We start from the raw sequence: 26,216 nt of genomic DNA, 5'->3' as shown, positions 1-26,216 counted from the left end.
ATAACGTCCTGGCAATCCTGGCAAACTTAGCTGCGAGAGCCTGACTGGAAGGCTCAAGCAACTCCTGAAACAATCACTACCCCAACTAAGAATCTCCCCAGAGACCCAGTCAAATTGAGGGTTATGGGCCCTTAACCAGGGTAACCCCAAGACCAATGGGGCAAAAGAACAGACAGTCACATAAAAAGACAATTTTTCAGAGTGTGTGGCTCCAATAAACAAAGGAATTTGGCTGGTGCAGGAGGTAATTTTACCCTGGGACAATGGTTCCCCGTTTAACCCACAGATCTCAATCTCTGATGCCAAAGGTACTGAGGGAACAGAGTGTTCCAGGGCGAATTGACGGTCCATGAAAACCCCATCGGCCCCACTGTCAACAAAGGCCTCAGTCTTGACAGTTTGACTGAGGATCTCCAAAGTCACCGTAATGAGAAAAGTCTTTTTGAGAAATTCTGACTTCTGGCCTGACAGGATATTTCCCATCACCCTCAGGCCCTGAAGTTTTCCGGTTTTTCTGGGCATGATACTACAACATGACCTTTATTCCCACAGTACAAACACAAACCCTGCTGTCTCCTCCGCGTCTTCTCACGCGAGGAGAGGCGGGTAGCCCCAATCTGCATAGGCTCCTCGGAATATTCCTCAGAGTCTGAGGTTCCCTTGGGAAAAAAGGAAACTGCGGTCTCCCTTTCAAGCCTACGCTCTCTCAGCCGTCTATCCACCCGGATGGATAACTGCATGAGCTGATCTAAGCTATCAGGCGAGGGATATTGTACCAGTTGGTCCTTTATCTGGTCAGAAAGGCCCCTTCGGTACTGGTTTCTCAGGGCTGGGTCATTCCACTGGGTATCATGAGCCAACCTCCGAAACTCCGTACTATAAACCTCAGATGGCCGTCGCCCTTGCTTAAGAACCGTAATCTGAGCCTCGGCTGAAGCCATCTTGTCAGGGTCATCATACAAAATGCCCAGTGCCGTTAAAAAAAAGCATCAACACTTTTAAGCGACGGACAGTCAGGCTGTAACCCATATGCCCAGACCTGTGGGTCTCCTTGTAGCAAGGAAATCACCATGCCCACCCGCTGAATCTCCGACCCAGAAGACTGGGGCCTAAGCCTGAAATATAGCTTACAGCTCTCCTTGAAACAAAAGAACTGCGAGCGATCTCCAGAAAAACGATCCGGGAGATTTACTTTCGGCTCCGTAACCCCTGAACTTGCCGCTGCTGCTGCGGGAGCTCCGCTAGCGGCCTGCGGGGTGTTCATTTTAATGGACATCTCATTAAATTGTCGAGTCAGGACCTGCACCTGATCGACCACCTGTTGCAAAGTATTTTGAGGGGTATGCTCCATATTCCCACAAAATTTCAACAGGAGTAAGGCTGCTGAATATGTTACGCACACCAGTGCTAACAGGAGTATACCGGTGTATGAACAGAGAGGGATGCGAAGCAAACGAACTCACAGACAGTATAACATAACATACACAGGAGGTGATGGAATAACTAATAAACACAAAGTGAACGGAGAAGCCCAAAGGCTCAGGAATTGGGTGTCTCCCTAGTGTCAGGAATGCTCAGATGGAATAGAGCGGACAATGAAGCGATGTGTAGTGATTTAACATGTGGAGCACCTGAAATGATGTTGCTAAGAGCAACAGAAAAAACCCCAAAGGGTTACCAACGGGTGTGGGAATAAACTCCTTGGTCAAAGATAGAAATATAGACACAAGGAGAGTATCCACAATCCTAACCCCCACTTGCAGGGCACAGGTTCAGCTTACTGCCACTAAACTGACACCTGGACGCCCTGCACAATGAGGGAGGATTAAGCAAGCAGGTCTGAGAGTACAGCCGCAAACCTGCTGGATTCACAGAATAGCAAAAGAACCCCAGCAGGTCAAACAACTGACTCCAGTCTTACTGCTAGGTCCGGATTGGCAGAATGAAGTACCGAATCCCAAGGCCTATTCGCAGTAAGCAACAAGTAAATACAAAGTCACACAGTACTAGCTAACTCTCTGGAACTGACTAACAAACAAAGATTCAGCAGCATTTGCCTAGCCTGAGAGGATGGTTTATATAGCAGGTGCTGTCCACGCCCCACTCAGACCTCACAGACTGTGAGCACAAAACCAGCGCCGGATTCCCTGCCGTGCACAGAGCCTGTAACCACTACACAGTAAAAACCCGGACCGGAGTATCAGCTGCGCTCAGGTTACTTCGCTAACACTTGCCTCCCGGTTGCCATGGCGATGTGGCAGCACAGAGCAGGAGTTCCTAACACTCCTAGATGCCATTCATTCTCTTAAAAATCTTAAATCTCCAGGCCCTGATGGTCTGTCCGCGGAATTCTATAAGATTCTTGAGACAAAAATGAGTGCCCCCTTAGCTTCTTTATACAATTCCATTCACTCCCTTCACGAGATCCCACAATATTTCAATTCGGCCTCGATTAGAGTACTGCCCAAACCAGGGCGAGACTCGCTATTGCCTTCCTCATATAGACCTATCGCGTTACTTAACGTCGATTATAAGATCTTCACTAAACTTTTGTCGGATAGGATAAAAAAAATGCTTCCGAACCTCATTCATGATGACCAAACTGGTTTTATATGGGGAAGGCATTCAGTGACAAATATTAGGAAGATTCTCGCTATTATGCAGGCCTTGGAGTCACTCGGGCGGGTGGTCCTACCTTCCTGTTATCATTAGATGCCGAGAAGGCTTATGATTTGGTTACGTGGGATCACCTGTTCGAGACTCTCCGGAGGTTTGGCTTTCCTCCAGCGTTTGTTTCCACGCTGCAGGCTCTTTATCATGAACCCCTCACTCAAATCTTCACTAACAAATTCCTGTCTGCTCCTTTCTTTACCCAAAGAGGTACTAGGCAGGGCTGCCCACTTTCTCCCCTCCTATTTGCATTGGCTCTGGAACCCCTGGCTATTGCGCTTAGACACCTTCACTCCTTTTCTGGTGTTAGGGTGGGCGATGTGCAAAATAAGTTAAGTTTATTCGCAGATTATATGCTCTTGTTTGTGCGTGACCCCCTGACTTCCATTCCAGCCATTTTTGATATCATAACTAAATTTGGATCGTTTGCAGGGTACAGAGTGAATGCCAGCAAATCTGATTTGCTCCCCATAGGCCCCCAATCGGCCTCGATAGACCTTACAAGTCTCATACCTCGTCTCAAACTCAACACGGCTTCGTTGAAATACCTAGGAATAAACATCCCCACGCATACCTCCCAAATCTATTCTTGTAACTATACGCCAATCATCCAGAAAATGAGGCGTCAATTGGAAAATTTGATTGATCTCCCCCTCTCCATCCTAGGCAGGACTTTAGTGGTGAAATCGGTGACCTTTCCAAAATTGTCATATTTGCTCAAGATGCTGCCTGTAACATTATCTATATCAGACGCTCTGGAATGCTCCAGACTATTCTCCAAATTTATTTGGAAGAATGGAAGACCGCGCATGCCAAAATCTCGTACGTTCCTTCCTAAACATAAGGGAGGACTCAGTGTCCCTAATGTCCAATTGTTTGCCAGAGCAGCCCTATTCCGCTATGCTTCGGATTGGCTCCTCAACCAAACATCTTATGTTAACCTTGCCCTAGAAGAAGCACTTTTCTCCCCATATTCTCCGGCTGCACTTCTGCACATCTGCCTAAGAGATGTCCCGAAAGAGATTAGATCTAATATTTTATTTCACGACACATATAGGGCCTGGGTATCGATTCATAGAAATCTAAAGACTGATCCATATGTCACTCCTTACATCCCTATCTGGGGAAATCCTAATTTCATCCCGTCACTGCATAATACAGGTTGAGTATCCCATATCCAAATATTCCGAAATACGGAATATTCCGAAATACAGACTTTTTTGAGTGAGAGTGAGATAGTGAAACCTTTTTTTTTTTGATGGCTCAATGTACACAAACTTGGTTTAATACACAAAGTTATTAAAAATATTGTATTAAATGACCTTCAGGCTGTGTGTATAAGGTGTATATGAAACATAAATGAATTGTGTGAATGTAGACACACTTTGTTTAATGCACAAAGTTATAAAAAATATTGGCTAAAATGACCTTCAGGCTGTGTGTATTAGATGTATATGAAACATAACTGCATTCTGTGCTTAGATTTAGGTCCCATCGCCATGATATCTCATTATGGTATGCAATTATTCCAAAATACGGAAAAATCCCATATCCAAAATACCTCTGGTCCCAAGCATTTTGGATAAGGGATACTCAACCTGTAAAATGTTCTATACATGGAAATTACAAGGTATTTCTGCAATAAAAGATGTTTTTGATCCCGGCAGCCAAATTCTCTCGTTTTCCCAATTGCAAGGCAAATTCTCCCTACCACAGAGACAATTCTTTATGTACCTCCAACTTAGGCACTATGTTACAGCTCTTAAGGGCCCTGTGTGTACGTCCCCCTCCTCTCATATAGTACTGAATGTCTTAGTTCTCTGTCGATCCCGCCCATTCAAAATTAAATACTTATATGCTTACTTAATTGAGGCTAATACTCCCTCCTGGCTCCCCCTTTCATTAGGTTGGAGCAGGGAAGTTCCAGATTTCCCAGACATTACGCACATATTAAGTAACACGACACGAGTTCTTAAACACTTGAAGCCAGCTAGGTTACAGAAAATTCATATTAAGACTATTAATAGAATGTATGTCTCCCCGTCACAGAGGAAACATTTCAACCCCTCCGAATTAGGGTTATGTGTTAAGTGTTCCATGCTGAATGCTAATCTCACTCACAATTTCTGGTCCTGCTGTAAGATTATGAAATTTTGGCGTAAAATTTGTGCCTACTTAAACAAATTGTTTGTCTTGAATTTACCGGTAAATATCCGAGCAATGTTATTTGCTGATTTCTCAGACTGGTTGGGAATCTCTGGCATTTCTCCTATAGTCCCGGCCCTGACGGTTATGGTAACTGTGGCAAAGCAAATTATACTTTCCCACTGGATCTACCCGACGGCCCCAACTATACAAGAATGGTAGACTGCTTTATTAGAAGTTGTCTATCATGAAAGCCGTACGGCGACTGTATATGCTACTAATGGTATTAGCCTTTTCCACAAGAAGTGGGGCTTAGCTTTAAATAATATGTCCTTACATACCCGGGATCAGCTGCACAGGCTTTTTGACCCTGTCTCCAAGCGTGGCCAGTTGTCTCCTCTCTCTTGATGTATATGGCTAAGATTGGATTGTTCATCAACGCTGTTGCCTAAATGCCTTCACCAGTTCTCAAAAGGGGCCGACACACTTTCTAGAATCCTTGTATCGAGTGATACTCCAGCTCCCTACCCCCGTATCCTTCTCTTCCCTTTCTTTCTCCACTCCCCTTTCATTATTTCCTTTCTTCCCCTTCTCTTTTCTGATCTTTCTATTTTCTACCCTCGATTTAAACATAAAAAAAAATAGATCAGCCATTCTGTCTGTAATGTCAATTTCTGGACCTGTACTGTATTTTTGTCATTTGTCGATATCCATTTATTTACTTTCCAGATGTTTACAAGTTTTCCCTTGTGTATTTTTGGCTGATCAATAAACAAACTATGAAAAAAAAAAAAAAAAGAGTACTTCCTTTCGCTTCTTTCGTCCTTCAGGGAAAGCAAAGGGTCAGGCGTACCCGAAACGGGTTCGCACTTCCAAACCCAATAAGCCCAAACCCAAACGGGCCTGGCCTCCCTCTGGGGGATCCCAGGGTGGGGGGCCGACTTCTAGGGTATACCCAGGAATGGTTGAAGACCACTTCCGATGCCTGGGTATGGGAAGTCGTCACTCAAGGTTACGCCGTATCCTTCAAAAATCATCCCCATCATTGATTTTGCCTGACAGACGTCCCTTCGGATCAGGTGAAGGCAAAAACTCTTCATTCGGTGGTACAGTCCCTCCTGGACACAGGAGTGGTAGTACAGGTGCCTCTGGCTCAGAGAGGCAAGGGGTACTATTCACCGCTGTTCCTAGTCCCGAAACCAAATGGGTCATCCCGGCCCATTCTCAACCTCAAGTCCTTGAACAAATTTGTGAAGGTCTCCAAGTTTCATATGGAAACTCTTCGCTCTATTGTTCTGGCATTGGAACCTGTGGATTATATGGTCTCCCTGGACATACAGGATGCTTACCTGCATATTCCCATTGCAATGTCTCATCAGCAATACCTGAGGTTTGCGGTTGGCAACCTCCATTACCAATTTCGGGCGTTACCTTTTGGTTTGACCACGGCTCCGCGAGTCGTCGCCAAGGTTATGGCGGTAATGACGGCTGTGCTCCGCCGTCAAGGGGTCAGGTTCCTACCGTACCTGGACACCTTGTTGATCCTGGCAAATTCCCCAGAAATTCTCCTACGCCATCTGAATCTGACTATCCAGTTTCTGCAAGCCCACGGGTGGCTCATCAACTGGAAGAAATCTTCCCTGGTCCCTGCTCAGAGCATGGTGCACCTGGGGGCGTTGTTGGACACTCACAACCAGCTGTTGTTCTTGTCTCAGGAGAAAGTCCTGAAGCTTCAGGACATGATTCAATGCTTCCTATCTCGTCCGCAAGTGTCGATACATTCAGCAATGCAAGTGATAGGTCTCATGGTGTCGGCTTTCGACATGGTGGAGTACGCTCAATTCCATTCCCGCCCTCTGCAGAAGCTGATTCTTGCCAAGTGGGACAGCCTGCCTCACCGGATCAGGTCCGGTGTCCACGCCAGCGCACGCAGCCCGCCTCCCACCAGCCGCGCGGGATCGCGATTTACAGCGGGTCCCGCCGGTGGGATCCACTTACCTCCTCCCTGAGTGCGGCCACGCGATCCAGTAGAACAGCGGTCGAGTGTGTTACTAACAGGAAGAAAACCGGAGCCTTCGCTGTAAGTACCCGGCAACCAGGGCGCGGGAGTAAACAGCGCCGCTGGGGGAGGTGATGGAGCTGCAGCAGGAGATGTCTGACATCTAACACAGACAGTGTCTCTGCTGCAGCCCTTGAAGTCTTCATTTTTCTTTTAAAAGCTTCTTCTCAGGGCTGCTGGAGCAGCCCCCCTGTTGTATGCCTGCTTACTGCATGGCACCAACTACAAAACTGAGCGCCTGTGCATGGAGGCGGGGTTATAGAGGAGGCGGCGCTATGCATTCTGGGAACAGTCAAAGCTTTGAGCCTGTTGGTGCCTCGGATCAAGATCATACTCTACACCCCAATGTCATTCCCTGTGGAGCCCAGTGTACCTTGCAGAAAGAGATTTAACAACGATAAGTTCTTACCATAAATCTCGTTTTTCCTGTCACCACACACAGCAGCTAACTCACCTCTCCAGGCAGCCCATTCAGCCTGACCACAAAGCAGACAATGTGCTGACCACGCCACAAAGGCACGGACTGGACTGAAACTGCACTTCCTGCAGTCGCCTGAGGCTCTGAAGGTCCGCCCCCAGACCCATCCGAGGCTCCACCCCCAGACCCATCCGAGGCTCCACCTCCTTGCCCATTCAAAATAAATCCTTCTGCTTACCGTCTCAGTCCTTATGAAAGAGAAGGGTCTGGGGGAGGAGGCTGCTGTCTTTTAGGAAAGCTGGGTCCGTGGATGTCAGACTCAGAATGGTGGGGGCATGCAAAACCCGGTGAGTTGCAGCACACACCAGTCCCTGGGGTCTCCTCTTCTCCCATTTAAGTGATGTCTGTGTCAGTACGTTTTGTGTGTGTGTCAGTAAGTAGTGTCTGTCAGTAAGTGGTGTCTGTGTCGGTAAGTGTGTGTGTGTGTGTGTGTGTGTGTGTGTGTGTGTGTGTGTCAGTAAGTAGTGTCTGTGTCAGTACGTTTTGTGTTGTGTGTGTGTGTGTCAGTCAGTAAGTAGTGTCTGTCAGTAGTACCCCTTTCAGGCTGTATAAGAGGGTCGCACCCAGGTCTTGTACACAGCTCCTTCCCGTGTGCAACCCACTTGAGACCCCTCTCAGACGGCTGCACCAACCCGGCATATATTCCCGAGTTGGTGACGTCAGCAGTGACGCATGCAGAGGCGGTGCTTTAGATCAGATGATCTCCAAGCGCCGCCTGTTCCTATGCAGCAGACAGGTACCGGGTCACGTCAACTCGGCTTACCCATTCACACTGCACAGCGACCAGGGTTGAAGCCATATTCAACCCTGGTCACTGCCTGGGTTGAAATACCGGGTTGCTCGACCCAGATTATTTCAACTGGACCCCTTCAGACTGCACATCATCCTGGGTTGCTGCGCGCTCATGTGCAATATCCTGGGTTATTGCTGGTGGTCTGAAAGGGTTATAAATGGTGTCTGTGTCAGTTTATCTATGTTGTGCATGTGTGTATCAGTAAGTAGTGTATGTCAGCAAGTGGTGACTGTCAGTAAGTTTGTGTTGTGTGTCAGTAGTGTCTGTCAGTAAGTGGTGTCTGAGGCAGTGTCAGTAAGGGGTATTGATCATGATAATGTCGATATTATCTTAAAACATAAAGCTATACCTCTAAATACACTTTTACCATGGAGCCGCTGCGGCCGTACCTTTAATACACACGCTACGCACTTCGCACGCTATTTGCGTACAGAGTCCCGTACCGTGTACGTACTTAGCATACACACGCTGCGCTGGGTGTACAAAGAGCGCACAGCGCGCGCACACACTTTTGATAAACTTTAAACCTTATTAGTAATGTAATGCAATGTTATTCTTACACTTTAAACCTTGTGCCGCAAAGCACTGCAATGATGTTACACCTTAAACCTTACGCAGCGCTGACGGTATTAAGTACCCGCTGTGCGTACACACCTTATCAATATACTCTAAAACCTTATACAGTTAAGTAATGTAATACGCTTTAAACCCTAGCAGGGAAATGAGGACACAACACCGATTTGTAGTTAATCGCTGGGTTCTAAGGCCACAGTGGATTATTTGAAAGGGGATAACAGTACAAGTTATACACTACAAGGCTAACAAGATAAATCTACAACAGAATAATGGCTACAGTCAATGTACATACGTGAGAATGTTCGCTTGCGCAACCTGGACCAGTCCTCCGCTCATCAGGTAGATAAGCGTTTAGAGTCTTCTGACCGGCCAGGCAGCAATAGGCTTTTTATACACAACTTCCATATACAATACAATGGTTACTGTAATCCCTTTGTTCATTGGACACAGAGATGCATCTTTACATTACAGGAGAGGCCATAGGTTGATTTGAAAAGATGGGCGATCTCTTTCCCAACTGCTCTTGTGGGTGGTATCCTCTGTATTCCCACCGCATACATAATATACAGTAAATACAGTTTATATCTATATTCTACTTCTGCACATAACTATACGCAGTAACATGCGATCTTTCTCTAACCAACACCGGAATGTTACCCTTAAAATACCCTACAGCTGGATACTAGACATCACCTTATAGCCTTTGTCTGTCCCTTCCTATCATGCAAAGGTGAATCCCTTAGTCCTGGAATCATTTAAACTGTTGATACTTGCTGATGTGGTGCAGGGGAGCTATGTGTACAAAGTGCACTATTTGGGTTAAGATATGTAATGTTCTGATAACCCTCTATGTGCTCACAAACTCCGCCGTAAATACCCATACCACGCGCAGGATCGCGGGAGCGATCATACGCAAATTGCGGATATGTGCACGCACGGCGGAACAAGTGCACGCGCAGCGGGCATGTGTGTGTGGTTAGTACATGATGTATGCATTACAATATTTTTCGACTTTGACAGTCCACCCTTTGGCAGTCAACAATAACTGCCACTTATCTAAACACTAAACAGAAAAATATATACAGTACAATATCTACAGATGATTGGAGGTGTAGGCGGGAAATGTATGACCTAGTGGGATAGTAGAAGCATGTATGTATGTATGAATCCATGTCTGAGGGGCATGTATCATCGTGCCGTATATGTTCTAAATAAGCTTCGAGGTATTGCGAAGTATACATTAAATCCTTCTTATCCCGTATTAAGGGTCTGTAAATGGGCCGACAAACACTACCGAGCTCTTTTCGGCTTCTTGTTCCAACAAATGGGGTGCACATTTAGTTGATGATACATGGAGGGGGAACATATGTGAGTGCTAATATATGTGGATATCACCTGTCGACTATGTGTGTCACTAACTGAAGGTTGTAGAGATGAAGATAAGACACATATCTAAAATACATTCACATAATATTTTCGTAATCATTCTTGGGTGTTGATCGAAGTCTTTTCCGGATGGGTGTATTTTTGCTGAGGGTGAAAGAAACGGGTCGTGGAATTCTTTTGCAATCCTTATCACAGCATTGTCTCTATGGAGGGGTCGTAAATTAAATATGCTGCTATAACAATGCCCCTGCTCCTTAAACTCATCAATTTTGTGCTGTGCTTGCGCCGCATTAGAATTCGAACACACCTAAATATCAAGCCAATAATTATGACGACTCCCAGGATACAAAGGAGAAACTTTCCCACACTCATAATAACATTTTGAGCCCATTCTCCTAAACCTGAGAACCAATTGCGTGGGTTCAACCATGAGACCCAGCCGGTCAGTTCATTACTCACAGCAGTCAGGGTAAGGTTGTGTCTCCTTCGGAACTCCCACTTCAACTGCAAGATATCGTCCATCTTTTGATCGATGATCTCGGTTGGGTCATCAGTGCTGTTTGTAATATACGTGCAGCACTTCACACCATATTGAGTTGCCAAAGTAACACAGTACCCACCCGTCACGGCTGTGATATAATTGAGGACCATCCTGTGCTGGATCAGTTCCGTTTTGTAAGCTTGCAACTCCCTACCCGTATACCTGAAGGTGTCGTCATACATCTCAGTGATATTATCTATCAGGTTCGCTAGCGCATGGATGTACCTATAATTTATAATTTCTCTGGCAGTATGGGTGATGTCTAATGCGAGAAGGAATTGAATCCCGGTGGATTTGTGGATCAAATCAGAGGCTACGTGCTCTGTCCTGTCTATGAGGTGTCTCTTAACGATGTGTTCATAATGAGTATGAGTATAAGGAGCTTGAGCACTGCGGTGAACGTCTTTCACCTTATCATGGGTTATGGTCATGACCTCTGGCAACACTCTTCCAATGTAATACAATCCCTCTGAGTTTGGGGCAATCCACTTATACGCCTTCCTCCCACATATGAAATAAGCATCATCAGGGAGAACATATGGGACAGAATATGACATTACCATATTGCAAACTTTCCAAGTGAAAAATCCTATCCCTAACTCTCTCATCTGTTCAGTACAAGTATCAGGCTGTATGATATGAGCACAGTACCCTGGTGATACTTCTCCAACCCGCATGGTCTTGCTTCCTTGAGTATACCTATACCAAAAATACCTTCCACTGTTGGCTATTTGGCGTATAAGTTCAGAGTCTACGGGTATCCTATCAGCTCTGTGCGAAAATGCCATGGTTTGGTTATTCCATGTCACCTCCCAATTTCCTGGTTTTCTGGAATTGGAAATGTTGAAACACACTAAGGATCTATCTACATGATACTGGTGGAGCTTCAAACTAGGGGGCCTAGAAATATTAAATTTCTTGTCCACCGGTCTCCCACCCCGTAATTCGAGTACCTCATCTATAGCTAAAGGGTACGGTACTAATCCTGACTTGCTCTGACCTTGAGGTACTTGTGAGCACACCCAGCATTCTGTTTGGTTTAAGACCTTACCCACTAGTGAGTGATAATCACTCAATGGATGACAGTCCATATTGATATTAAGGCTGGACTGACAGCTCTGGATGCACCCATCCTCAACTATGTTCTCACAATTTTTACAAATGCAATTTTCCTCAGCCAATAACCCTTCTGAGTGCCTCCTAGTTCCCTGACTACCAGATTGTTTTCTGATACTCGCCTTTGCTCGATTGATGTGTTGCTCTTGGAATTCTACAAATCCGTCCTTGCCATCAGAACCCATTCCAGATCCTTTCTCGACCTCACTGGTACTCTCACCGAAACAAACTGTTCTGGTCAACAACAGGGTTAACAGGAAAACCCGGAATGCAGTCTCTTGGGGTAAGTCCATCTTGTTAAGGGAAGAGAAAGGGATCAAGAAGGGGGAGGAAAGGAGGGTAATGGGAGATGGAGAAAATAATAAAAAGAAAAAAGAAAACTGGTGTGACAACCGCCTCTGGTCTTGTTGTTCTCCGCGCTCAGGTGCCGTGACAACAGTCCTGCCTCTCAGCCTTCCCGGAACAGACACTCCAGTGATACGATGTTCTCTCCGAGTCAGCGACCTTTCTTTAGGGAACATAAATCTTGCATTACAATGTGTTTAACTGTTGTGTATTATCAGTTGTGTGAAGTAAACCATCCGTGGAAAGTGAAAAAAGAAAGAGAGAAAATAATATAAAGAAAATTTGTCAGATTTGTGTTCACCATCAGGCTGTCACATCATCATGTCCATCGGTATCTATGCACAGTCTCCCTTCACCAGTATTTCCACTCTCCACCCTTTGTGCATGGCCAGGCACAGTGATGCTGGTGAGATATACTGGTTTTGGCCAGACCTCTGAAAAGACCGAGTAGACATGTGACGGTTGAGCTGTAAATCTGTCGGTGAACGTCAGAGATGAAGAGGAAATTTTGAAGACAAATCACAGAGTTTACCTGGCCGCCCCTGCATCTACAAGGAATGATCTACCAGCTACATCAACTGTGACCTCAGGTTCATTACCAAGGCTAGCAATCAACTTCACTGGCTGCAGACTACAGGCGTGGCCTAACCCCTATTGTATATTGTGGCCCTCCCGCAGCGCGCTGGCAGCTACAATATGTGAGGGGGGGGGGGGTAACTGAGAATTTTCGGAGGCCTGCCAGTCCCTCCTAGGTGGATACCTCCTTGTTTCCCCTGCGTGTGGCTCATAATTTTTCCTATGTGATCCCTGATCCCAATTACGTGTATCATAACTTTGCTCGTGTTCTTGTCTAGGGGGTCTGACTTTTTGCGTGCTGTTACAATTGCTGGCATAATGCCCTTCCCTTTTACACAGATAACAAACTCTTGGCTTTCTCCATGAGTCAGAGGTCTGGGGTTTTGGCTGATGGGGCTTTGCTGTAAGAGCCTGTATACTTACTGTCATCAGCCTTTCCCCCTGTTCCTCCCTGTGCCTAATGATGTTCCTATCATGCTCGACAGTGGACTCTCTTAATGCAGCCACCGAGATACCTCTCCAGTTTGGTAGAGAGGTCTGTACCCTTGTTCTCAACGTTTCTTTTAACCCGTCCATTAATACTGACACAGCTACCTCCCTGTGATGTACATTTTCCTTAATGTCCTCGACCCCAGTGTATCACGTCCCATTTTAACTGGCCACACCCATTTTTTGGCGCGCACACACAGTACCTCTAAGGGGCAAACCTACTGGGGGGCAGGGTAATTTTTTAAGTTGAAAATTTTTGTATGGCCCCCAAACTTAGGATTTTATAAATATCCAAATGGCCCTCGGTAGAAAAAAGGTTCCCCACCCCTGTCTTAGATACTATAAGAATCATTTACAAACCACTTTGAAATGATTTCATTAAAGGACTTCTTTATCGTGCTTAAGGTGGCACTCATCAGGTGTTAGCCTTCAGGTGGGGCTCATCAGGTGTTAGCCTTCAGGTGGGGCTCATCAGGTGTTAGCCTTCAGGTGGGGCTCATCATGTGTTAGCCTTCAGGTGGGGCTCATCATGTGTTAGCCTTCAGGTGGGGCTCATTAGGTGTTAGCCTTCAGGTGGGGCTCATCAGGTGTTAGCCTTCAGGTGGGGCTCATCAGGTGTTAGCCTTCAGGTGGGGCTCATCAGGTGTTAGCCTTCAGGTGGGGCTCATCAGGTGTTAGCCTTCAGGTGGGGCTCATCATGTGTTAGCCTTCAGGTGGGGCTCATCAGGTGTTAGCCTTCAGGTGGGGCTCATCAGGTGTTAGCCTTTTTCAGTTGAGTCCTTTGACAGGTTGTATTCTGTATAGCGTCTGTGCAGGGCACTTTTGAATACTGTAATTGTGGGGGTGCAGCCGAGTATGTATAATATATGCTTTCCATTCACAGTTTCTTGGGTTTGAATACATTTAGTTTATAGATTTGATTCATAAAGCAGCTTTGGACTGCCATGTACCACGATTTGTGGTTCACCTGAGTAAGGTGGCCACGTGTGTATGGGAGCAACAGTTTGCACAAGCAGAGGAGTGGAGTTTGGCAAAGTGGAGGCATTCCTAGTGAAGTATGGTGTATAGATGTGCCCACTTACATCTAGCCTCCGTGCACATTAAACAGCCCTTCTAGTCACACCATACAACTTTTTCCATTAAAATGCATCTTATTCACAAAATGATGCGAATAGGAAGCACATGCAACTTTTGCTGATTAAAATGATACGTGGCATGCCTGTATTCTGTTTGCGGCCATGGCTGTATCTTCATATGAAACGCTACGCTACAATGTTAATGTTTTCCTAGGAAACACTGTAGCTTAGCAGTTCGTATGGAGATAAAGGCGCGGTCGCACACGGAATATTGTCCTGCCGCATGTCATTTTAATCAGCAGAGTCTGCTTTTGTGTTTTATTTGCATAGATGCATTTATGGCAAAAATGACACCTGACACTGATGGAGTTGCACGGGACCTGTCAGCTCACTCACGCCAGGCATCGCTTGCTGCGTAGCATGTTAAGGCAAGCTGTATGAGGACAATATCTATAGGTGCAATAGTGGATCATGTTTTACTTAATGGATACATACAGATAGAGCCACGATTATCTTGGCTTCTATGCTGCGCCTAGGCAAACCATGGATTATTAGCATAAACCCTTCATCTATTGTTCTCAGCTGCAATACAATAAGAGAGAACATTACAACAGGGGATTAAGTCATTACAGCAGGGATAAAGTGTGACTTCAAGAAAAAGGGGGTTTAACCAAGGCGCAAAAAGGGCTGTTGTGCTAATTTTGAGCAGCTGCTAAACAAACAGGTCTAGTCAATCCTGTATATAGAGAAACAACATAAAACAAACAAAAATAGCAGCGCTACAATCAACAGAATAATTAGGACTAAAGTGAAACAATCCAAATTGGTTATGAACATATGGAGATGGATGGACTGAGAATGGATGGGTACCAAATTGTTTACTGGCATAAAAATACATAAAACACTGATATAGAAAAAAATAATTAAAAACAATGACCGAGATCACCAAGGGGCTACTGAGGTGAGTGTCCGTTCCTTATTTTACGTGGACTTCAGATGAAAAGAGATTAAATGAACAGTAGAACTGGTAGCACAGTCCTGTTGGTGATAGTTACCACAATGATTACCGGAGAAAGGAAACCTCTGGATAGCGTCCCTTTTTTCTGGGTGGAATCTCTGGGATCCTAGGTCCTCACCAGATTGCGGAGTCCTCAATGCTGAGTTGAAAATGTGGTATCACCGGTTGCATATGTAGTTTGCTTGATCATCTGTAAATTGTCGTCAAAGTCCACTAAAGGTCCGGATGTGGCCCCTGTAGCCTTCTATATATGGGTGATCTGGAATGAGCCTGGCCTAGAAAAAAGGGACGCTATCCAGAGGTTTCCTTTCTCCTCCAGCTGTAATCATTGTGGTAACTATCACCAACAGGACTGTGCTACCAGTTCTACTGTTCATTTGATCTCTTTTCATCTGAAGTCCACGTAAAATAAGGCCCCTTGGTGATCTCGGTCATTGTTTTTAATTATTTTTTTCTATATCAGTGTTTGATGTATTTTTATTTGTATTTTTATGCCAGTAAACAATTTGGTACCCATCCATTCTCAGTCCATCCATCTCCATATGTTCATAACCAATTTGGATTGTTCCACTTTAGTCCTAATTATTCTGTTGATTGTAGCGCTGCTATTTTTGTTTGTTTTATAAAGTGTGACTGCCCTGGCTCAGTTAATCCTATTAAAGGCCAAGATAAACATGGCTCCATCTATAGGCCATAAATGGAACTTCAACATTATGCCTTGTAAATCATTGAAGTATGAGTTCAGCAAGCAAACCGCACGTTGGGGGAACTTAGACTCCATTACATCCAGCCCCAGGTTTAGGAAGATCTCCTCCAGCCTGGCTTCCATGAATTCACCAACATTTGAAAAGGGGGGGGGGGGGGGTTCTTTTACATGATGTAGGAGTTATTGTCTGGGGAATAGAAAAAAAAGAAGCAAGGAATACTCCTGATGGACAGAACACCTCCCTTTGAAGTGTATCATCCACCCAAATATCACACTGGAAAAAATATACCTGATGTTACAAAAGACCATTTTTGCTGTGGCTTACATTTTTTGTGGTTTGTAAATGACTTACAATGGCCAGTCTCAGATGGTTTGCATTTGGAAACCATGCCAGTTGTAATAATAAATGCAATGCTCCACCGTCTAATCTTAATAGAGCCCTACAACACTGCTGGAATGGGTAAGTTCTGTTTTTTCTTTTTATCTTTTCAAACATTCGTTTTTCTTATTTAATTCCTAAGAAGCTTTTAACTAGGTATTAATAGGAATGCTCCCCCCCCCCCCAAAAAAACAAAAAACAAAAAAAAAAAAAAAAAAACAATATGTGGATTGATGTCCTTTACGTGGAATATTGAAATAAGTGTTCTGGCTTTTGAGGTTTAGGTTCATTAAAATAGAGTAACTTTTATAATACCCATTTTTGTTTCAGTAAAATATATATTTATTACAGCAATCAGTTGTCACGGCAGAAGAAAGTGAGCCTTGCTCCTCCTATCAAAATTCTTTAAGCATTACATCGACTCCAGTACAGGTGTCCTCACAGCCAAAAGCACCTGGAGCAGAAGTACATCGGAGTCCAGGAGAGGAGAGAGCCACAGATCACAAGGTGATGCATGTGAGTTAGCGTGCTAATTTGTTCTGTCAGTTCCCATGTTCTGTGTTGTGTTGTAAATAAGCAGCATTTTTGTCTACTATCCAAAACATGTGAATAAATGCAGATAATGACCTGTGTGACCGTATCCAAAACTGGAAATGAGGTGAGACCAATTGGAAACCAGCAGTGTGGTCATAGCCTTGCGTACAGTAATCCTGGCTGTATAGAAAAAAATACTTCCTAAGCAAATGTTTCAAATTGTTATTTCCGACAATGTTCTGAAACTTCATCATGTGTGATTTCATTATATATTGGTTGCAATACAACTTTAAATACAAGTCCAAAATACCTAAAAAAAAAAAAAAAAAAGTAAAAAAGCTGCCCACGTGCAGTAATTTTGTGACTTTTAATGGAAGTATTAAATATCTTATTACTGAACAATTTGTACAGAGAACAGTCCAAATATTAATTTACTAAGTATTATTTGGGTGAGTAAACAATCTATATGCTGACAGGAACTGAGAAGCTTAATACCAGACTGTGGGAAGTACGCATTAGCTTTGATTGATATTACTAATCAAATTATTGATTATTAATAATAGTCTGAGGTGTTTTAGCAAGGGGTGAGAGACAGGAAGTGGTACAGTTTTGGATCTTAGGACATCTTTTTAAGAACATTTGTGCTATACAGGTTGGGTATCTCATATACATAATGCTTAGGCCCAGAAGTATTTTGGATATCGGATTTTTCCGTATTTTGGAATAATTGCATACCATAATGAGATGATATGGCAATGGGACTAAGTCGAAGCACAGAATGCATTTACGTTTCATATACACCTTATACACACAGCCTGAATTTTAGCCAATATTTTTAATAACTTTGTGCATTAAACAAAGTTTGTGTACATACACACAATTCACTTATGTTTCATACACACAGCCTCATACACACAGCCTGAAGGTCATTTAATACAATATTATTGTATATATATTAAACAAAGTTTGTGTACATTGAGCCATCAGAAAATAAAGGTTTCACTCTCTGGGGTATATGCAATTGCGGTCGAATTCCCGAAATTGTCGAATTTCGGGAATTTTTCGCCAAAAAAAAAAATTCGACAATGCAATTCAGTACTTTCCGACAAAAAAACGGACTTTCAAAATTCGACTTTTTGAAATTCGACTTTTGACAAATTCGACTTTTTTGCAATGATACACATGCTGCAATTCGACCAAAGTCTATTCAATGGAAGTTTGGAAATTCGACAACAGTGCTTTTAGACAGTAAATTCGTCATTTTCAATCCGCCACACTTTGGAGGGTGAAACTAATGAAAAAAATTTAAAACATGTTTTTTTTGTGTTTTTTTTTCTTGGTAATATCATATCTATTTATATTAGAAGGGATTAGGTACTTGGTTTGTCTTTTTTGGAGGCACAAGTATTATTTATATATTTTTAAAAATAATATTTTTTTTTTTTGGATGGAATGGTAAAATCCCTGAAAAAAATGGCGTGGGGTCCCCCCTCTAAAGCATAACCAGCCTCGGGCTCTTCGAGCTGGTCCTGGTTCTAAAAATGCGGGGGAAAAATTGACAGGGGTTCCCCCGTATTTTTAAAACCAGCACCGGGCTCTGCGCCTGATGCTGGTGCAAAAAATACGGGGGACAAAAAGAGTAGGGGTCCCCCCGTATTTTATACACCAGCATCGGGCTCCACTAGCTGGACAGATAATGCCACAGCCGGGGGTCACTTTTATACAGCGCCCTGCGGCCGTGGCATTAAATATCCAACTAGTCACCCCTGGCCGGGGTACCCTGGGGGAGTGGGGACCCCTTCAATCAAGGGGTCCCCCCCCAGCCACCCAAGGGCCAGGGGTGAAGCCCGAGGCTGTCCCCCCCCATCCAAGGGCTGCGGATGGGAGGCTGATAGCCTTGAGAAAAATGTCAGAATATTGTTTTTTCCAGTAGTACTACAAGTCCCAGCAAGCCTCCCCCGCAAGCTGGTACTTGGAGAACCACAAGTACCAGCATGCGGGAGAAAAACGGGCCCGCTGGTACCTGTAGTTCTACTGGAAAAAAATACCCAAACAAAAACAGGAGACCGACACCGTGAAAGTAAAACTTTATTTCATACGTCGACACACACATACTTACCTATGTTCACACGCCGACATCGGTCCTCTTCTCCAAGTAGAATCCAGGGGTACCTGAAAAGAAAAGATAAATACACTCACCTCATCCATGGTCCAGAGGTAAATCCACGAACTTGTCAAAAAAACAAACCGGACACCCGTACCACACGGACTGAAAGGGGTCCCATGTTGACACATGGGACCCCTTTCCACGAATGCAGAGAAACCCCCCCGTGACAGCTGTCACTGAAAGGTCTCGTAAGCCAATCAGCGAGCGCAACGTCCTTGCACTCTGCTGATTGGCTCTGTGCGCGTCTGAGCTGACAGCGCATCGCAAAGCCTCTCCATTATATTCAATGGTGGGAACTTTGCGGCTAGCAATGGGGTCACCCGCCGGTCAGCGGCTGACCGCGGGTAACCCCACCACTGACGGCAAAGTTCCCACCATTGAAAGTAATGGGAGAGGCTTTGCGATGCGCTGTCTGAGGTCACACGCGCACAGCCAATCAGGTGAGCGCCACGGAAGTAGCGCTTCCTGATTGGCTGAAGGGACCTCAGTGACAGGAGTCACGTGGTGTCCCGGCATTCGGGGAAAGGGGTCTGATGTTTAAACATGGGACCCCTTTCAGTCCGGCATGGTACGGGTGTTCGTGTTTTTTTTTAACAAGTACGTGGATTATCTCCCGGACACTGGATTGAGGTGAGTCTAATTTTTTTCACAGGTACCTCGGATCGTCGGAGACTGTGACAGTCGGCGTGTCAACATAGGTAAGTATGTGTGTGTCGGCAGTGTGTAATAAAGTTGTACTTGTCAAGGTGTGTGTCTCCTGTTTTTATTTGGGTATTTTTTTTTCAGTAGAACTACAGGTACCAGCGGGCCCGTTTTTCTCCCGCATGCTGGTACTTGTGGTTCTCCAAGTACCAGCTTGCGGGGGAGGCTTGCTGGGACTTGTAGTACTACTGGAAAAAACAATATTCTGACATTTTTCTCAAGGCTATCAGCCTCCCATCTGCAGCCCTTGGATGGGGGGGACAGCCTCGGGCTTCACCCCTGGCCCTTGGGTGGCTGGGGGGGACCCCTTGATTGAAGGGGTCCCCACTCCCCCAGGGTACCCCGGCCAGGGGTGACTAGTTGGATATTTAATGCCACGGCCGCAGGGCGCTGTATAAAAGTGACCCCCGGCTGTGGCATTATCTGTCCAGCTAGTGGAGCCCGGTGCTGGTGTATAAAATACGGGGGACCCCTACTCTTTTTGTCCCCCGTATTTTTTGCACCAGCATCAGGTGCAGAGCCCGGTGCTGATTTTAAAAATACGGGGGATCCCCTGTCAATTTTTACCCCGCATTTTTAGAACCAGGACCAGCTCGAAGAGCCCGAGGCTGGTTATGCTTTGGAGGGGGGACCCCACGCCATTTTTTTCCGGGTTTTTCCCGTTTTTTTCCCGTTTTTTTAATTCGCGGCAAAATCCGGCAAATCGGCCGTTTTTCGCCAGCGGGACTGTCGAATCCGTTTTTCATTGAATATGGTGAATTCCGGCAGCCACCTGCCGGAATTCACCTGTCGAATTGTGTCGAATTAAAAAACGGCGATAATTTGCCGCGATTCGCCGTGAATTGCATATACCCCTCTGTCTCACTCAAAAAAATCCGTATTTCGGAATATTCCGTATTTCTGAATATTTGGATATGAGATACTCAACCTGTAGTTGTAAATAGGCTTCTATTCAGGCTTTACCGTATTTGCTAGATTTATCAAATCTGCATGGCAGCTTCATTTTATTTAGGAATAGTGCCCACATACACACACATTGGTGCCAACTTTTTCAAGTATTGGACACTGAAAATTAAATTAGAAATGTAAAAATGTTTACATCTGCTCAATCTTGTATAATAACATTTTCTGAATGACGTGATGGATAAAATTGCAGTGTTCAAGATTATTTGGGTCCCAAACACTTGCTAATTACATAAGCAAATAAAAAATACTGTCTTAAGAATTTTTTTATAAAATTTGCAACCATAAAATTGAAAAAATAAATAAATGCACTAATGTATAATAGTTCTAAAGGAGAGGGGGCGAGTTAGAACCACCCTTCTATGCATGATATTTTCTTTTCTTCCCAGAGTGAAGCAAAGAAGAGCAAGATAAAGACGTGTGTGGTGTATGGCTGTAATAACACCTCTTCTAAAGGATGTAAGCAACAGTTTTTCAGGTAATTAATATAGGGATAATAGGAGGTGCTAGTATGTATGCATAAAATTACTAGACTTGAACAACCGCTTTCTTGGAATCAAACAGCTTTACTTCACTAACTAAAGAATGCTAAAATATGCAGTCCAACAAAAAATAACCTAACAACATAAAAAATATTTTTTTCCCGGCATGCCAGCTTGCGCATTGATATTTTTAAAATACTAGTAAAAAAAGTGAAATACATTTCATAGGTGTAATTTATCACCACAGAAACATACACAGACATACCACTTTTTTCCCCTTTGTGTTGATCTGCAAAGGATAAAAGGATGAACAATTGAATTCATCCTGCTTCTTCCGTTTGGACAAAGGAAAGCGGAAAAGGGATCTGTTTTAGGTGCACTGGTAGTTAAAAAAATAACTTTTATTAGTCTACATAAGTGTTGCATTTATTTCTGAATTGAGCAGATGCCAAATATCTTAAACATGTATTAATAGATGTGAAGAAAAACCAGACAATTTGAATACAAGAAGAAAGAAATAAAGAGATAAATCTAATTAAAAACGTCAAGTGTCAGGGGGCGTGGCCTGGCTGCTGCCAAGAACACACGTGCATCAGTGGAGCTCCTACCTTCACCCCACTGTGTGCTCCCTGAACTTCCCCAGGAGGGGGGTGAGTAACCACACAAGTGGCAAATATAGAGAGAGAGAGAGAGAGAGAGACCTAGATAGGTCGCCACTCCAAAAAATAAGACAACTTCCCCGGTGCCCTCCTTATGTAGATACACTATCGCTGAGGTCCCTTAGAGAGGGGTAAGCATCAGCCCACTCCCTATGTTTAAAGAACCAGCCGGCACTCTGAGGACTACTGTGGAAATGATGTAGTTTTTAGTGAAAAATCACAAGTGAAAATGGCATAGCTTTGCCGATGTTTCAGTGCCACGCAGGGCGCTTATTTCAAGGCTGTATGCTGTGAGACAAAGAACTTTAGACAATCTTTTTATTATTTGGGATGGGGACTCTAACACTTTCACTGATTTTGTTAATTATCTTAACACCAACACTTACAATTTAGCTTTCACGTCTAATTTAACCACCACTAAACTTACCTTCTTGGACCTAACGCTAGAAATCGTGAATAATCAAATTCATACTTCTAATTTTGTGAAGGATGTGGGCAGTAATGCTTATTTAAACTATAGAAGTGCACATCATGTTGCATGGAAAAATAATATACCTAAAGGTCAACTATTACGATTACGAAGGAATTGTTCCTCTATGGAGTCCTTTACTGAACAAGTTAAAACATTAATGGAGACCTTTAAATGTAAAGACTACCCTCAACACCTATTAGATCGATCTGTAAAAGAAGTATTGGATATTGATAGACAATCTCTATTATGTCCTAAGGATAAAAGTATGTTGAAACTAGAGAACAGAGAGTGGGCCTTTATTTCGAAATATAATTCCAGATCAAATGATATTAAATCTGTAGTAAAACGCAACTTTCATATGCTTAGGAGCGACCCTGTTTTGTGTGACATTTTACCACTGAAGCCAGACTTTGTCTTCAGAAAAAATAAATCACTAAAGACTATATTGGCACCAAGCCAATTAAGAACTGATGAGAAAACTAGGGGTGCAGAGAAAACATGGCTAAAAAGTAACACTAAGGGCTTCTACAGATGTGGGGCTACCAGATGCACAACGTGTACACATGTTTGTAATAAAACTACCATGATACCCCTACCTATGGAGGGGAGGAATATCTCCATTACCAGTTTTATAAACTGTAACACTATGTGGGTGGTATATTTTTTGTAATGTGATTGCCATTTAAAATATGTGGGTAGAACCACTAGGATGCTGAAGACAAGGTTCATGGAGCATAGAAGGAACATAATTAATGGAGTAACTAAGCATAGCGTCTCCAGACATTTCGCTCTCCGCCATAATAATGATCCATCTTCCCTGAGCATTATGGGGTTAGAACATATCTCTAAAACCACCCGGTGGGGGGGAAGGGGGGGTGATAGGTTCATAAGACTGTGTAGTCAGGAAATCTTCTGGAACTTCTAGCTTAACACACTTTCTCTAACAGGGCACAAAAGACAGGGCACAAAAGTAAAAGCTTTAGGATCAGGTGGTGTGCACTGGCTCCTCCCCCTATGACCCTCCTCCAAGCCTCAGTTAGGATACTGTGCCCGGACGAGCGTACACAATAAGGAAGGATTTTGAATCCCGGGTAAGACTCATACCAGCCACACCAATCACACTGTACAACCTGTGATCTGAACCCAGTTAACAGCATGATAACAGCGGAGCATCTGAAAAGATGGCTCACAACAATAATAACCCGATTTTTGTAATAATAACTATGTACAAGTATTGCAGACAATCCGCACTTGGGATGGGCGCCCAGCATCCACTACGGACTACGAGAAATAGAATTATCGGTAAGTAAATTCTTATTTTCTCTGACGTCCTAAGTGGATGCTGGGGACTCCGTCAGGACCATGGGGATTATACCAAAGCTCCCAAACGGGCGGGAGAGTGCGGATGACTCTGCAGCACCGAATGAGAGAACTCCAGGTCCTCCTCAGTCAGGGTGTGCCCCTGACCAAGTATCAGCTCGGCAAAGTTGTAAAGCCGAGACCCCTCGGGCAGCCGCCCAAGATGAGCCCACCTTCCTTGTGGAATAGGCATTTACATATTTTGGCTGTGGCAGGCCTGCCACAGAATGTGCAAGCTGAATTGTACTACACATCCAACTAGCAATCGTCTGCTTAGAAGCAAGAGCACCCAGTTTGTTGGGTGCATACAGGATAACAGCAAGTCAGTTTTCCTGACTCCAGCCGTCCTGGAAACTATATTTTCAGGGCCCTGACAACATCTAGCAACTTGGAGTCCTCCAAGTCCCTAGTAGCCGCAGGTACCACAATAAGCTGGTTCGGGTGAAACACTGACACCACCTTAGGGAGAAACTGGGGATGAGTCCGCAGCTCTGCCCTGTCCGAATGGACAATCAGATATGGGCTTTTTTGAGACAAACGCCGCCAATTCTGACACTCGCCTGGCCGAGGCCAGGGCCAACAGCATGGTCACTTTCCCTGTGAGATATTTCAAATCCACAGATTTGAGCGGTTTAAACCAATGTGATTTTAGGAATCCCAGAACTACGTTGAGATCCCACAGTGCCACTGGAGGCACAAAAGGGGGTTGTATATGCAGTACTCCCTTGACAAACTTCTGGACTTCAGGAACTGAAGCCAATTCTTTCTGGAAGAAAATCGACAGGGCCGAAAGTTGAACCTTAATGGACCCCAATTTGAGGCCCATAGACACTCCTGTTTGCAGGAAATGCAGGAAACGACCGAGTTGAAATTTCTTCATGGGGCCTTCCTGGCCTCACACCACACAACATATTTTCGCCACATGTGGTGATAATGTTGTGCGGTCACCTCCTTCCTGGCTTTGACCAGGGCAGGAATGACCTCTTCCGGAATGCCTTTTTCCCTTAGGATCCGGCGTTCAACCGCCATGCCGTCAAACGCAGCCGCGGTAAGTCTTGGAACAGACATGGTACTTGCTGAAGCAAGTCCCTTCTTAGCGGCAGAGGCCATGAGTCCTCTGTGAGCATCTCTTGAAGTTCCGGGTACCAAGTCCTTCTTGGCCAATCCGGATCCACGAGTATAGTTCTTACTCCTCTACGTCTTATAATTCTCAATACCTTGGGTATGAGAAGCAGAGGAGGGAAGACATACACCGACTGGTACACCCACGGTGTTACCAGAACGTCCACAGCTATTGCCTGAGGGTCTTTTGACCTGGCGCAATACTTGTCCAGTTTTTTGTTCAGGCGGGACGTCATCATGTCCACCTTTGGTCTTTTCCAACGGTTCACAATCATGTGGAAGACTTCCCGATGAAGAATAACTGATTGCTGAGAATAACAAAGAAGTACACGGTGGAAGTATTATTGGTCTGGACGATCATGTGACCTAGAGATAGTCACAAGTGACAGGCCTCCTCGAAGATTGGTCACATGACGTCCGTCTTCCGGTCACATGACCGGAACAGGGAAGTACGTGCGGCACGTCTCTTGGTAGCGTATCGTCAGGAAGTATGGAGGGCTGGTCGGGTTCCGGTCATGTGACCGCGGTGGCAGCCAATGATAGCGGGGATGCGTTCCAAACACAGGAAGCGGGTCCCGCGATCATGTGATTGGGAACCGGCTTTTTTGAAATTATTCTAAATAAGTCTTTTATGAGTATCAAAACTTAATCTAGATGATTTATTTTGGTCTCAATGTCTGTTACTAAATGAGAGAGCTGGATACTATATGAATTTTAAGATTTGCATTATGAATGGAGTATGTCAAACCTGTAATGTATGGGCTATCAGCACTGCTATAAAAAGGGCACTCAGACACTGCAGTACATCACCTTGAAAAAGCTGTGTGAAACAGCGAAACGCGTTGGTGGGGGAGCTGGACTCTACTCTATTCATCCTGAGACTAAAGCCTGGAAGTCGGATATAGGAACTTTTCCATCTGCGAATTGGACATCTGCAAATACGGACCTGAGCTCACTATTGGACCAAGCAGCATCTTGAACCAAGCTACCATAAGGTCCTCATTTCCAACAGCAGTTGGTAAATATTCCATTCGCCTAAACTTGTTCCTGGACTGTGGCATTAATATATGGATGAACTTTTTCACTTGAGTTCCAGCGCAATTTTACAAATTCTATATATTCTTATATGGAACTTTTTTATTGAGTGCAGTGCTAAGATATGCCCTAATTTTTAAATTTAAATGTTTTAAGTATATGTTACAACAGTACGATTATTTAGAAGATCTTATTAAAATTGTGATATTTTCATTTATCTAGCTCTCCAGCGCTAATTTGTATTTGTGTATAGACAAACAACTTTGTCTCACAGCATACAGCCTTGAAAAAAGCGCCCTGCGCGGCGCCGAAACGTCGGCAAAGCTATGCCATTTTCACTTGTGATTTTTCACTAAAAACGACATAAT

General features: G+C 44.4%; 1 protein-coding gene across 1 annotated transcript in view; it reads left to right on the top strand.

Annotated features, from left to right (window-relative positions):
- LOC134902057 (THAP domain-containing protein 5-like) overlaps window positions 1-26,216 on the top strand; it is a 131,002-nt gene that overhangs the window by 64,557 nt on the left and 40,229 nt on the right. Inside the window, exons 4-5 of the mRNA XM_063914360.1 lie at window positions 16,705-16,869; window positions 21,109-21,197. Of these exons, the coding sequence (XP_063770430.1) occupies window positions 16,705-16,869; window positions 21,109-21,197 (254 nt within the window). The remainder of the gene's footprint in view (window positions 1-16,704; window positions 16,870-21,108; window positions 21,198-26,216) is intronic.

The sequence above is a fragment of the Pseudophryne corroboree genome, chromosome 1 (assembly GCF_028390025.1).
Source record: "Pseudophryne corroboree isolate aPseCor3 chromosome 1, aPseCor3.hap2, whole genome shotgun sequence".
Lineage (NCBI taxonomy): Eukaryota > Metazoa > Chordata > Amphibia > Anura > Myobatrachidae > Pseudophryne > Pseudophryne corroboree.
Note: the sequence above shows the minus strand (reverse complement) of the source record. Positions and strands in the feature narration are given on the sequence as shown.